The following is a 14,561-nucleotide window of genomic DNA, read 5'->3' as shown; positions in this document are numbered from 1 at the left end:
GAGCGCTGATGCTACCCGGCGACGCCGCAGTGACGCGCTTGTGACGCGCCCGTGACGCAGCAGTGACGCGCCCGTGACGCAGCAGTGACAGGCGCAGCCGGGCCCGGGCCGAGCCCGGTGAGGGGCGAGCGGAGCCCGGGTGAAGATCTTGGAGCGGGCGGATTGAAACTGCTCCGGAAACGGCTCAGGGCCCGTGCTGCGCACCGCCGATGAACAGGTGCAGTTCTCTGCCTTCAGAAACCATTTACCTGCAGTTGTGAATCCTTTACTAACTTTAAACCAACATTCTAAATCAGGACCCGCTGTGCAGTGAGGCCGTTTCTTTTCAGGGAGGACAGAGGAGACACACAATGCACCTGACTGCAAAATCTTGTTTGCCTTCTCTACGCGCTACAGCACTAGTTTGTATGAATGACAGAATCACAGAATAAGCTGAGTTGGAAGGTACCCACAAGGATCCCAAGAGATCCACAAGGATCCCAAGGGATCCACAAGGATCATCGAGTCCAGCTGCTGCTACTGCACAGGACCATCCCAAGACTCACAGCATATGCCAGAGTGTTGTCTAAACACCTGCTGAACTCTTGTCAGGCTTGGTGCTGTGACCACTGCTCTGAGGAGCTCATTCCAGTCCCCAACCACCCTCTGGGTGAAGAACCTTTTTCTAAACTTTTTTCCAGCCTAACCTTCCCTGACACAATTTCAGGCCATTCGCTTGGATCCTGTCACTGGTGACCACAGAGAAGAGATCAGTGTCTGCACCTCATCCCTTCATAAAGAAGTTTTAGACGAGTCTGGACTAGAAATTAAAATGTGTATCCCCATGACTGTTGAAGACAGAGGCTCTGCCAGTGCAGGGATGAGCTCTCACCCTGAATATCCTTGTTCCTGTGGGGGAACATTAACTAGCCCAGCCAAGCAGGTCCAGATTTTCTCTTAATCAGGTCATGCTGGATGTCCTGAATCCCTCTTGTCTGCATGGGGGACCCTCCAGTGTGGTCAGAGGTTAAGGCCAGGTTACCTGATCTCAGGGACCTTCCTTAGTCAAGAACCCTTGGGTTTTCCGCCAGAAGGAAAGAATGGCCATCAGGGCTGAACACTGATAAACAAAAAACCAGCAAACCTTTACAACAACTTAATCCCCTGGTTCCTAAACAGTGCTGCTGTATAAATATAACACTGTTTCTTTGCAGATTATTCCCCATCAGCCCCATTAATTGAAGGCAGTTTTCTTTAAAAAAGCAAACAACTTCTAACAGTGAAACTCTGCAAGACCACATTCCTGTTCCAACTCACAGAGTTCCAATCAGATGTCCGTTCTGTTTGTTAGAATAATGTGGTTTGTAAATATTGTAAAGTTTTTTACAGTAAAAAGTCACTGTGATGAACAAGAGGAGGATGACTTGTGCAACCACTGAAGAGACTTTTCCAATTCTGTCAGCACAACAGGGGGTGGGAATTGGATTAGGGACCTGTGAGTCGAGTGACCAAGTCTGCAGTCACTGCAAAAAAAATCAGCTCAGTGCTCAGTGCCAGTCAGTGCCTGGGCCTCCTTGAAACTGAGCTGGCATAAAAACTGGCAGATGATGTTAAAACAGCAGATAGATAAAGGGTGAAAGCAAAGCTGCACTTAACCCAGATAATCTGATATGTACAAATGCAGAGCCTGAACATATCAAACCCAGTGTGGCAGCTGGGATGAGCCACCATTGTGGAGTCACGGAGAAGATTCAGCACTTTCTCGGTTATCAAAGAGCCCATGGATCTGCACTGCTAAAGAAGCGACTCTGGAATGAGTTCCTGTTCTCCAGATTACCTTGTGGTGCCTGTGGGTAATGTGTCTGTTCCTTGTATTCTGTCAGCAATTTCAGTGGGTCACCTACTCCGTGGTGGATGGAGCCAGGGGCTGAGTGTGGTAATCACAGACTCATGGAATGTTTTGGGTGGGAAGGGACCTCAAAGCCCATCCAATCCCACCACTGCCATGGGCAGGGACACCTTCCACTATCCCAGGCTGCTCCAAGCCCTGTCCAACCTGGCCTTGGACACTACCAGGGATGGGGCAGCCACAGCTGCTCTGGGCAACCTGTGCCAGGGCCTTACCACCCTCACAGGGTATCCCATCTAAACCTATCAGAATCCAAGCTCCCATCAGGTCAGATTTCCCTTATTTCCATTATTTCCATTATTTCATTATTTCCATTATTTCAGTTTTAAAATAATGGAATCACAGAATCATTTCAGTCACAACAGACCTGTAAGAGCATCATGACCAGCCACCAGCCCAGCACCACCACCACGTTCACCACTAAACCATGTGCTTGAGTGCCATATCCCCATGTGTTTTGAATTCTCTGGCACTTGAGGATGCAAATTTTGCGGTCCCCCTCCTGATAAGTGCTGAGACCCCTTGCAGTGCTCCTGTTCAAGCTGTTGCCAAAACTGAGGGCTAGAACAGTACCCCAGCATGTGACGGGTCCAACACACATGCTGTGTTGGTTCCTGGGGAGAACTGTGCCCACCCACTCACGGTGTTCCCCCTGCTGCTGCCTACCCACTCAGGGTGCTCACTGCCCTGCTCTGCTGGCTTTGAGAGCTGCAGTCCCAGCAGAAGCAGCTACCACAATCTGAAATTAGGTCTCACACTCATTGCACATGCTTTGTTTTACCCCATGTCATTAATCTAGACATCATCAATCTGGGACACGAGTGTCCTTTGTTTGCAGGCCATTGGCAGAGGGAGCCTAGTATGACACTGGTAACAAATAGTAATTACCCAGTTTACTGCACTAATCCAGTGTAACAATGCAAACACATTGTAATTCATGAAAACCAAACAAACACCACTTACACACGTACATTGCATTGACAGTGAAGATTCTCTAAAATAACCAATATCATCTTGGAAATAAAACAAGAAAATAAACACAAACAACATTCAGAATAGAAAATCAGCAAAACTTTATTACTAATACCCAAGTGGAAGGATGCAGGCCTTTTTATTGCATTAGGAATACCTTTAAAATTAGCAATTCCAAGTGATATTGAGTCTGGAGCCCAGAAGAAATTGGCTCAGGAGAAAGCAAACCTACTCTAATAAAAGGTTGGTGATGTATTTGTGTATACAGCAGTAGTGAAACTGAAAGTAAAAGCATCCTGTTTGATACTCAGATTTGAAAGTTTTGAAAAGCTGGAACAGAAAAGGTCTGCAAATACCATTTAAGTGATGGGGAAAAGAGAAAATGAGAGATTTTAAGTGTTTTCTATTTAACAGTGAGAAGACTAAAAGTGATAATTGTATTTACGTTACTGAGAAATACTTTAGTCAAATACAGGTTATGAGACTTAATGAAGTAGATTAAACTGGTGTGAGATAAAGGCTGAAACAGGAGTGTAGGGACTAGTTCTGACCACATACTCTGTGAAGGCCAATGTATTTTCACTGGGATTTCCCTCCTATAATAACGTCTCGGAATAATTCACAGGTCCTTGCTGGCTGATAGAATCTAAAAGCCAAAGTTCACAAAGATTTTAAGTTTCTTTAGAGTTCATTCCAGACTCTTACTATAAGTTATCATTCTTTAAGGATAAAAGGGTTGTAAAGCCACACACTGAAACCTTGTAGAAAACCAATTAAACCTGACTTTCTGAGGGATTTCACCAACTTGTATTTCAGTATCATACAGGGAAAAGATACAAACTCATGTTGAAACTGGTTTTCCTTACAGGATTGGTTCAGCTCGTTCTGAATCACAGCTTCAGACCAGGGGTACTGCTTATCCAATCTAAATGTATGTCTGAGAGATCAGATAGATGGTGTAGCTCTCTTGTATCCAGTGGGGTTCAGCTACAGTTCACCTTCCTGGTCTGGAAGGTCTGAATTGCCCTATGTACATAGTGACACCATCACAAGATCTATGGGATGAGTATGGGACGGCTGGTGCTGATGCAGCCACCTCTCTAGTAGTCACCAGTGTTCAGCCTGATAGATCCTGCCTCAAATGGCCATATCATAGTCATGACACTACCAGAAATGTCATTGTTTTTGGGGCCTCAAACCAGATCCTTTGCCATTTCCTGATGACAGAAAAGGTATTATAATATCAAAGATGTAAACAAAGACACTACATTCCATTAGAGAGCAGAAGTGTTCTGTCCACGGGAAGAGAAGCCAAGCAGATGATGAATTGTTACCTTGATGCCAGTGCGTGAAGGGGCTGGTCGAAGAGATCTGGACTTTGGATAAGGGCCAGGACAGAGGGGAATAGCTTCCCACTGCCAGAGGTGAGTTTAGTTGGGATGTTGGGAAGAAATCCTTCCCCGTCAGGGTGGTGTGGCCCTGGCACAGGCTGCCCAGAGAAGCTGCAGCTGCCACATCCCTGGCAGTGTTCAAGGCCAGGTTGGACAGGGCTTGGAGCAACCTGGACTAGTGGAAGGTGTCCATGGCAGGGAGGTGAAACTGGATGAGGTGTAAGGTCCTGTCCAACCCAAACTGTTCCATGATTCATTAAGGTCACCGAGTCCAACTGCTCCCCCAGTATTCCCAAGACCACCACTAGCCCATGTCCCCAAGTGCCACATTCACACCACTGATAAATCTCCTTAGGGATGGGGACTCCACCACTGCCCTGGGTAGCTGTGCCAGGGCTGGACAGCCCTTTGCAGGAGGAATCCTCCAAATATCCCACCTAAACCTCTTCTGGTGCAAGTGGAGGGCATGACCTCTCGTCCTGTCATTTATTTTCTGGAAGCAGAGCCTGACCCCCACCTGGCTCTACCCTCCTATTATGGAGTCGTGGAGAGCAAGAAGGTCCCTTCTGAACCCCCTTTTCTCCAGGCTGAGCCCCCCCAGCTCCTTCAGCCGCTCCTGGTGCTCCAGACTGTTCCCCAGGTCTGTTCCCTTCTCTGGACGCGTTCCAGCCCCTCAATGTCCTTTTCGTGAGCAGCTCGAACCTGCCCTCAGACTGGAGATAGCTCAGCAGTGCCCGGCACACGGTGCTCGCCGCTCCCTCACGCTGGGACCCCTCAGCCCCGCGCCCTTCCCGCCTCCCCGCCGTGGCGCCTCCCCCACCCCCGCTTGAGTCAGCGCCGGCCCGGCCCTCACGGCGGCGGCGGCTGCCGGGCGGGACGAGCTGGGACATGAAAGGTGGAACAGGCACTGCCACGCCCGGGGCTGCGGGGAATCTCGCTTAACCCTTCCCTGCCCGCGGGGCCCCGGCTGAGCGGAGACGGTGACGGGGGTGGACAGGAGGCCACGCCTATGGGCCTCAGACCCCCTTTCCCAGCACCCCCGGGGACACGGCGGACACAGTCCCACACAGCGGGCACAGCGGAGAGGGCGCTGCCCCCGACCCCTCCTGGTGCCACGGTGTCACTGCCTAGGAGCTGCTGCTCGCTTGTCCCCTACAGACCTAGAGCACGAGAAATGCCCTCGGAGCCCAAATCCCCCTTCTTGAGAGCCGCAAGGCTACGACCGAGCTGGGGCCAGCGGCCAGGGGCCCCGTCCAGCACTGAGGGTGAAGGTCTGCGCCCAAGGCTGTGCTGAGGGTCCATGCCAAGGGCCGGGACAGCACAGGGGCTGCGGCCCTGCCCTACCCCGCTCCCAGTCCCGAGCTGGTCTGACAGGCTCGGGGCAGACGGGAAGGGAGAGGCCTCCGGCGGCTCAGGAATGCGCAGCCCTTATCTCTGGCTCCCTGCGCGCCTGGGGAGGGAACAGCTCTCCGGAGTTTGCCTTTCTCTCGCTCTTACTCACTCCCGCTCTGCCCTGGGTGGAGCCTCGCTCGCCTGGCTTCCAGGTGAATCAGGTTGCAGGCACGTCCAAGTGAGCGGAGAGTGACCCACCACCTGCCCCAGCTCACCTGGGAAAGTAGAGAAGGGTGGAGACCTCGTGGGTACCTGCATGGCCGCCTGAGCCAGAGGGTGACCCACTACCTACCCACCACCTGCCCGGCTTCCCTGGTAAGGTAGGAGAAGGGCAGATACCTCCTAGGGTATCTCTATGGCTGCATGAGGTGGAGGGCAAGGGCTGGGGTGGGTCTGTCCTGTTCCTCTGCACAGGGCTGAGCACCCGGCATCTGGGACAGGGAATTCCACAGGCAGTCCACGGGGAGGAGGTTGTTGCTTCTATGCAAGAAGGCTCCAGTGGCAGGAGCTCCCAGTCACGCCATGATGGCGAGAAGGGAGATAGGAGGAGACGAGAGAGGCAAGGGGAGCGAGAGAATGTCCCAGTTCAGGCAGCAGGGATTGGAGATGGTGAGGGAATGCCCCAGGTGTGTCAGGGATGGCAAGGGAAGGGACCTTTCCGTCCTCAGATCAAAACTGCTTATCAAACGCTTCACACAATTGCGGCCCTTCCCCTTTGAGAAATGCCTAAGGAAGCAGATATTCCCAAACTCAGCCTCGTTCTTTGGGAAGAGTCTTGCAGCCTGATTGAGCTCTCCATAACAGAGCCCAAGCTGGCCTCCTCTCCGCTGTAGGGGATATATGGTCACGACATTGGAACAGAGGGGATTTATTGTGAGGGCCAAGGTCTGCAGTGGGCGAGGAGCTGGGAAGCAACTCCCGAGGCCCCTGCATTCCACACACGGATTGGGTGTGCAGCTGAGTGCTGACACGGCCCAGGAGCCCTGACACAGTCATGCATGTACACGCAGGAGCATGGACCGATGCGTGTGGACAGGTGTGCACAGGCACACAGGCTAGCACTTGCTGAGTTTCCATAGGTGTGAGCCTGACAGACCTCAGGATTTGTGTGTGAGGAGAGGAAGGGGATGGTTCTGTGCTGCTCACTCTAAATTGGCCAAGGTCAATAGGGGTCAATTAGGGATCTTGCTTGGCCTGAGGATTGGGTTCTCCATCTTATACAACAGTTAGAAAGGGAAGAGGCACCTGTGAAGGAACACAAGTACTGATCACATCCTGCTGCTGAAAACATCTAATCTGTGGAAGCTGCAATAAATTCAGCTGCAAGAGAGGTCAAAAATAGGTCAGTAGCAGCAAACTACCCCAAACCAGAGCAGGTACAGTGACAGCAATGCTAAACACCAGTTTCCAGCTCCCTATGCATATGTTCTCCCTGGATGAGGAGGCAAGAGGACACAGTGTGTCCCAGCCCCAGATGGACACATGAGAGCTGCATTTTAGGGGAAGAAAGTTGTTTTCATTTTGGTCTCACTCCCACTTACCTGAGGGACTTTATAGTTGCATTTGAGGGGTAAAAAGAGAGTTGGATTTGCTGTGATCTGGCAATAGAAGTATTCTGAGAGCGGAAAAAAAAAGTCTTGCTCTTCATATGATTTAGGGAAAATTGCATGCCGAAGGAAAAAGTTGTTGTTCCCCCATTCCTGGAAGGTTCAAGGTTGGGCTGGATGGGGCTGGGAGCAACCTGGTCTATTGGAAAGTGTCCCTGCCAATGACAAAGGAGTGAAACAAGATGGGTTTGAAGGTCCTTACCAACTCAAACCAGTGGCTGATTCTGGGATTCTGTAAGTGTGGAAATGTCTGTATGCTTGTGTCAGAGCAGGGTCGTAGCTCAGGACAGATTCACCCATGTTCTAGACATAATTTTTCTGGCAACCACAACTTTCCAGATAATGGAAATTCATCTCCAAAACGTGCAGGGTTGGAATTCTTTGCATTTTACGGTTACATGGGACACGTCTGGACTGCTTATCAGGCCCCATATGTGAGATTTCTGTAGTTTTAATGAGGAAGAGGAAACTGATGAGTGTACTTCTAAAAACAGTGTGTGGGGGGAGTAAAAGTCAAGGGCAGCACATGGTTCTTCTCCAAATTCGACCTTACGCTGTTTGTCCTTTTTTTTTAAGTTCTCTGTTTTAGACTTTCTTATACTTGCTACCTTTTGAATAAAAATCCAGGGAAAGGAATTGGCTGAAGGATAGTGAATTTGGCATGAGCATTGCTATCATAGATGTGCTGCCTGGGGACATGGGTTAGTGGTGACTTTGGCAGTGCTGAGAGAGCAGTTGGACTTGAGGGTCTCAGGGGGCTTTTCCAACCCAAAGGGTTCCATGATTATTCAGATAATCTACTAAGAGACACCTTTTGCACACAGGATGACATTTAATTTCCAGCTGTTGTAAACATCAGGTTTTGCACTGGTGGCTCCCCACAGCTCAGATTTCCCTGTCCATTCTGTACCCTTGCTGCATGGGACAGTTAAGGCTGACAGGTTCACATGCTGTTACTGTGGGACACATTGACAGGTGTCTCAGTAACCACTTCACAAAGAAAATTACAGCATGTAATTCTTCTGCCACTTTTCCCTTCCTCTGGCCTGCAGAAAGATCCCCTGGATATTCTGAATGTCTGGCCACTTTCCTGATTCTCTAGCAAAGAATGTTCTATGGGATCCCTTGCCCTAATAAGCAGAAATGAGAGTCCAGTGGGTGTTGGAGGTGCAGACCAGGTTCCCGGTTCCACTCTGCCACATGCCTGTAGCATTCAGGGCATTCACTACTCACCTGAGACAGAGAAAGAGTTATTGGAGCCATTTATCAGGGTCAGCTGCCTCAGGTATGAGCATGGAAAGTGCAGCTGTGATCTCTGGAAGCTCAGTGAGAAATTGATTAATTGAAGCAATTTCTCATCTGGTGGCCAAAACTTCTGAAGTGAAACTCCTAGCAGCTGGCAGAGGTACTGTTTTTTTTTTTAAATGATGACTGTGATCCATGTATGACCATCCAGAGTGAAGAATGGGGTGACATTCTTTCAGATGATTAACATGGAGTGATCAGCTGTTCAGATGACCGTAGGGGAAGGTCTGGGAGCATTATGTGGCATTGTAAAAGGAGTAACAAATCCCAAAAAGAAGTTGTGACAGTAACCCAGGTTCTGAGCCTGCCGCCTGAAGAGGGCATTGAGAAGAACATGGTAAGACTCAGCATGAAATACAGAGAGGAGAATTGAAAGAGAAAAAATAAGAATTAGGACTTGGCAGAGGCAGTTGTAGCTAAAAAAGTGTCTAGTCCAGGTTATTGTCCATATTTCACTGTCCTGTTCTGAGGAATGTGCCTGAGCCCTGTTTGGCGAGAAGAGCAGTTCATGGGAAGGTGTCCAGCATCCATTATCACGCAGCCATGGAATGGTTTGGGTTGAAAAGGACCTTCAAGACCATCTCCTCCAAACCCCTGGCATGGACATCATTCACTATCCCAGATTGCGCCAAGCCCCATCCAATGTGGCCTTGGACACTTCCAGGGATGAGGAAGCCACAGCTTCTCTGGGCAGCTTCCTCTTTGCCCCAGCTCTTGTACAATTCCATGGCCACGTGTTCTGGCCAAAGTAGGAAATTCTGGGGTACACTTCAAAACTTCATATGCTGCATCCCTGTGAGACTGCCAAGATCCTTTTCAGGAGAAGTCCAACCTTTAGGATGGAAAATGAGTACATGTAGAAGCAGCTTCTGAAGAGGACGAGCATGTCTTGCTGTTCATACAGGTTCTTCTTCTGCAGCAAGATCAGAAGGCACTGATTTGTCCTTCCATCACACACTGCAGAATTAAAAACCCCACACCTTAAACCATGTTTGAGGAGACAGGTCTCTACCCAGATAATTTACCAAGTACAACATTTTCTTGAGAGCAAGCTAACACTTTCCATGTCTCACTGTCACCATGTCTGCTCCAGTCATTTTCCCTCAGGCATTGCTGTCCTCTCCTAAACCCAACCCTCCCAGAACATCAGCAGTCTGTTTGCCCAGGATCTTTCCTATTTTTTTTTTTTGAGGCCAACTATTTTCTTTTAAATAGTTGATTTGTAGACTTCGTGTATTGAGACATTTTGGAAACATGAAATTTTTTCACAGCCCACCCTAAGAGATGTCAGTGATACCACTGAATGTGGTGTACAGGCCAGGTGAGACCCATCACAGGGATTGAAAGTGCCTTGATTCATTTCTTGCCCATGGTTTGGAAGTCCTTCAAGTGTTGATAGCACAGAGGGGTTTGTGGCTGGCTGTGCAGAGTGTGGGCTAAAGAATAGTCTGCCTCTGCTGCCTTTCTTTTCTTGGTGGTATCTAGGGCAGTGAAAAAATGAGATGGTTAAGCCCAGGACCTTGTGTCTGTACTTGCATATAGAGGTCTGGGGAACAGATCGGGTCTTCCCAGCCCTTTCCAGGCTCTGGGATCAAGCCCTGCTTTGTCCCAGGTAGTTCCTTCCTGGGTGCTACCTGCCCTCGGCAGCCTCAGCTCCTGGGAGTGTCCCAAAGCAGCGGAGCAGGTCCAGCCAGGGAAGGGATCACCTGAGCGAGGCAGCCTGGGAACTGGCTGTGCAGGCAGGACACGTAAAAACAAGCACTGGAGTCAGCACCAGGGAGGCAAATGGAGCCAGCCCCAGGTGCTGAGGCATCAGCAGGGCTGGCACCAGGCACAGCACATGAGAGAGAAAGGGAGCACTGAGCTGGTTCCCTTTTGCTTAGACTGGGCAAGCATGGTCCAGTGCCCTTGATTCACACACGGCACAAAGGCTCTGGAGAAAGGCAGGTCCTTTTATTTATTTATTTTAATCTGTAGGGCTTTGTGGTGATCACAGCATGTCTGAATCTGTGATTTCTTGCTGCTCTGTTTGGAAAAAAACCAGTAAAAGTCTATTGAAATGGAATATAATATGGACAGTCACCAAATGCTGTCCGAGTCAACAGGTTTCTGCTTCTCCCAGTTTCTTGTCCTATAATGAATCCAGAGGGAAAGGGGCAGTTTTTACCTCTAGCTTCATCTGTCAGGCACTTTTCCTTACATTAAATATTCCACATGGTTGAGTGTTTTTTAGTGTGGAGGAATCTGCAGGCTGTGATCACATCTGACTCTTCCCTTCATTAAGGGGGTCTGACAGCTTTTGGGAATCTCAAAACCAAATGCATGTGACAGGTATCACAGCTAGTAAAGTCACTCCCATTTATACTAGTGAGAACAGAGGCAGATCTCAGGCCAAGACAAAGGGAAATTTCTCTTGGAGACTCCCTCCTCACCCCCGCCTTGATCATAGCACAGGGATGGCTGAGACCCTCATGCTCCTTCCTTTTCACCTGTTCCTCTCCTTCTGATGGTTTTTTGGCCATGGAAGGGAGTGACTCCATTGGGACTCCCCATGCACCGGCACAGCAGCAGCAGCAGCAGCCAGCACAGTGTCTTTGGCACAGCCCAGGCAGACAGGTGGAGGAGCACTGAATCCTGCTTCTTGACAGCCCATTCTATCGGCCTTCATCTTCAGCTTGTTAAGTTTCCAACAAGCTGCTTCGTGCTCTCCTTTATCCACTGCCCCCAAGCATGGGAGGAGTTACTGCAAGCAGCCACAGAGCCACCTTCTGTTCTCCTGCAGCTTCCTCCTGCAAAACCCAACCACCAGTCCAGGTCAGTGTGCGAAGGAGAGTGCCAACAGTACCCACAGCACCTTCTTTCTGTGGGGTTCTTGGGGCTCCCTGTGCAGGGCTAGGAGTTTGACTTTATGGCCCTTGTGTGTCCCTGACGACTTGGGAGATTCTGTGTTTTTTTCCATGCCACTCTGTACCTGTCTGTGCTCATGTTTGTCACAGCCATTGTATTAGGAGAAGGATTTCTTGGAGAGGAACTAAATTTTGCAGGTTTGGTTCTAAAGGTTCTGATCATGAGCGGTAATACTTCTGCATTTATGGAGATCGTTTCATGGAATGATCGCTTAGGATTGCAGAGAAGTACATGAAATGCCAAATAATGGTAACAGACTTGCAGAATGTGTGAAGTAGTGCCACTGTGACACATAGGAGTAGGCTGAAACTCCACTGCTCTGGAAGGAGACTGGGACAGCTGAGAGGGGTTCAGCCTGGAGAAAGCTCCTGGGACACCTGAGAGCCCCTTCCAGTGCCTAAAGGGGCTCCAGGAGAGCTGGAGTGGGACTTTGGACAAGGGCCTGAAGTGACAGGACAAGAGGGAATGGCTTCCCGCTGCCAAAGGGCAGAGTTTAGATGGGGTGTTGAGAAGGAATCATAGAATGTTTTGGGTACCTTAAATCTCATCCAGCCCCCCAACACTGCCATGGGCATGTGTTGTAATCCTTCTCCGGGTGGGACCCCTCTGTCCCACCCCCTGTGGTGAGAGCCCCGCTGGTCTCAGGGCACAGGCGGAGGAGGGGGTCCTGGAGTGGATACAACACGGACTCAAAGTATCTAGACACAGGAGGCTCAAAATTGCTGGAATAATCCCGGGTTTATTGTCTGTCGTCCATCCCGGGCAAGAGAGAGACAGAAATGCCCTGGTCTTATCTCTTATACTAGGGGGTGGGGGTGTTTAGGGGATACAGGGAGGTCACAGCCAATGGGAAGGGGGAAGGGAAAGAAGGTTTTCAGGTAGGAACTAACATTATACAAACCAGAGGTGAGTTTTACCCTTGGGAGATACCAAGATTTTTAGATGCACTACAACAGGCATGGACACCTTCCACTATCCCAGGTTGCTCCAAGCCTCCATCTAGCATGGCTTTGAATACTGCCAGGGACAGGGCAGCTGCAGCTTCTCGGGGCAGCCTGTGCCAGGGCCTCCCCACCCTCACAGGGAAGAGTGTGTCCCCAATATCTGACTCACACTCCTGTCAAAGTTGCCTCCCATCCTCCAGGTAAATTCTGGTATAAAGCATTGACAGTTCCAAGCAGGATCTTGGTGGGATGAATTGTGTGGCAGGGTAAGGGGGAATCTTGGAGTTAAAACAGCTCAGATCTGAGCACTGAGGCTTTAGGAGGCTGTTTTGTTAATGTCTGGGAGAAAAATGAAGAGAATATTTGGACAAACATGAGAATGTCTGTTAGAAGATGAATCCTATCCCTTATTTCTTGGATATTAGTATTACTTCCCATCACCTGTAAGGGGGTGCAGATAGGCACATTATACATATTCATTTCATCATTGATCCTTGAGGAGTAATCCTGGTTCTGAAACTTGAGGGTTTTGGCACATTCCAGGTGCCTTTGGGCATCTAAAGTACAGCAGGTGTGACACCAGCCGTGCAGAGAGTCGCAGCCTCCTCGACAGCAGCTGGAGGCCAGGCTAGGTACCTTCAGGCATCCCAGGTGACATGGAGTGCCTCTTTGTGAACACCTCAATTGCTGCCCTGGCTATAGTTTGTTTGCACTTTATTTATAGTGACTTTCCCAAGACCTAAGGGCTCGTTGATGGGGAGAAGTAGATTTCCCCCCTTGATGCCTAATTTACCTTCTGGAATTTTTCTTTCCTTGAAGCACCAGGAGCTTGGCTGCAGGATCAGTAGGGATGTTGCCAGATCAGTAGGGATGTTGCCAGTGTGCTCAGTAGTCTGAAGAAATTCTTAGGTCCTGTATCAGTGTTTTCTGCTCAAAAAATCCAGCGTAAAACAATTGCTGGAATTTTTCCCCAGGTCATATTGGCAGGATGTAGCCAAATTCCTTTCCTGTCTAATGCCAGGACAGTTCTCTCCCACTCTTCCTGGGAAACTTTTCCCAATAAAATTGTGGCTATTGAAGGCATGGAGGGCGTTGGTGATGTGCTTGAGCTTTCCTCTTCCCTTCTGGATGTGCACTGCAGGGCTTTTGGACTAAGGGACTTCAGGGCCTTAGTTTTCCAGTATTGTCGTGGGAATGGAAGGAGGGATGTTCAAGGGTTCCTCTGGCTGCACACATCACACAGCTGCTTACAGCTGCAGGTGCTGGGTTGACATGAGCTCATCTCCTGTACCCACTGACAGTTCAGTGCCTGAGCTGTACCTGCACACAGAATATCTTATTACCCATTATAAAGAATATTTTGTTGCCCATTGTAAAGACCCCCCAAGCAAATTGTCACACCTTAATCTTTCTAGCATCCTCATTTCTCCCCCAAATCCTCACTACTTGTATCAGAAGATTTTGTAAATTTGCACCAGCAAATAAAGGAAATTCCTAATTAAATAAAATAAGTAAGTTTGTAAGTAAGTAAAATTCTCTATTTATCAGTAGGTTCAGGCTGAAGATCTACATTTGGGGTATTTTCAGTTTGTGACTCAGTTTCTTTGACAGTTATGGCAGTTCAGAATTCCAGAAGTACAACATTTTCTGGGGTGAAAGAAGCTGCAGGAAATAGATATGCAGGTGAAGTTCAAACAAGGAGCCAACCTCTCCTTGGAGTCATGGAATCACAGAGTAAGCTGAGTTTGAAGGGACCACAGGGATCATCGCGTCCAGCTCCTGGCCCTGCACAGGACCATCCCCAAGAGTTCCACCATGTGCTTGAGAATATTGTCCAAACATTTTTTGAACTCTGCCAAGGAGCCTGTTCCAGTGCCCAGCTACCCTCTGGGTGAACCTTTTTCTAATATCCAATGTAACCCTTCCCTGATCCAGCTCCAGCTGCTGCCTTGAGTCCTGTCACTGGTCACCACAGAGATCAGTGTCTGCTCCTCCTCTTCCTCTCATGAGGAAGTTGTGGAGTGCAGTGGGGTCTCCCCTCAGTTTTCTCCAGGTTGTTTTAGGTGCCCCTGATCAGGGAGAATCCAGCCGTCAGGGAAGCATGCTGATAACTGATGTGTGTCCAGTCTCCTGTCCCTCTGAGGGGAAATGTGAC

The 14,561-nt window shown here is 49.4% G+C and overlaps 1 protein-coding gene across 14 annotated transcripts in view; it reads left to right on the top strand.

The window, feature by feature from the left end:
- SACK1H (scaffolding CK1 anchoring protein H) overlaps nt 1-14,561 on the top strand; it is a 25,981-nt gene continuing 11,420 nt past the window's right edge. For 2 of the 14 annotated variants that reach the window (XM_086875099.1, XM_086875154.1), the window contains exon 1: nt 81-1,832. Coding sequence is in view for 2 of the 14 variants with exons in the window: in XM_023919999.2 (XP_023775767.1) it covers nt 1,699-1,828 (130 nt within the window). In the remaining 12 variants the exon portion in view is untranslated. Of the gene's footprint in view, nt 1,833-4,408; nt 5,964-14,561 lie in introns of those variants that run through there. The other 12 variants (XM_086875139.1, XM_086875159.1, XM_023920000.2 and 9 more) reach the window with 12 other exon arrangements.

This window comes from Cyanistes caeruleus, chromosome 1 (genome assembly GCF_971803275.1).
Source record: "Cyanistes caeruleus chromosome 1, bCyaCae1.hap1.1, whole genome shotgun sequence".
Lineage (NCBI taxonomy): Eukaryota > Metazoa > Chordata > Aves > Passeriformes > Paridae > Cyanistes > Cyanistes caeruleus.
Note: the sequence above shows the minus strand (reverse complement) of the source record. Positions and strands in the feature narration are given on the sequence as shown.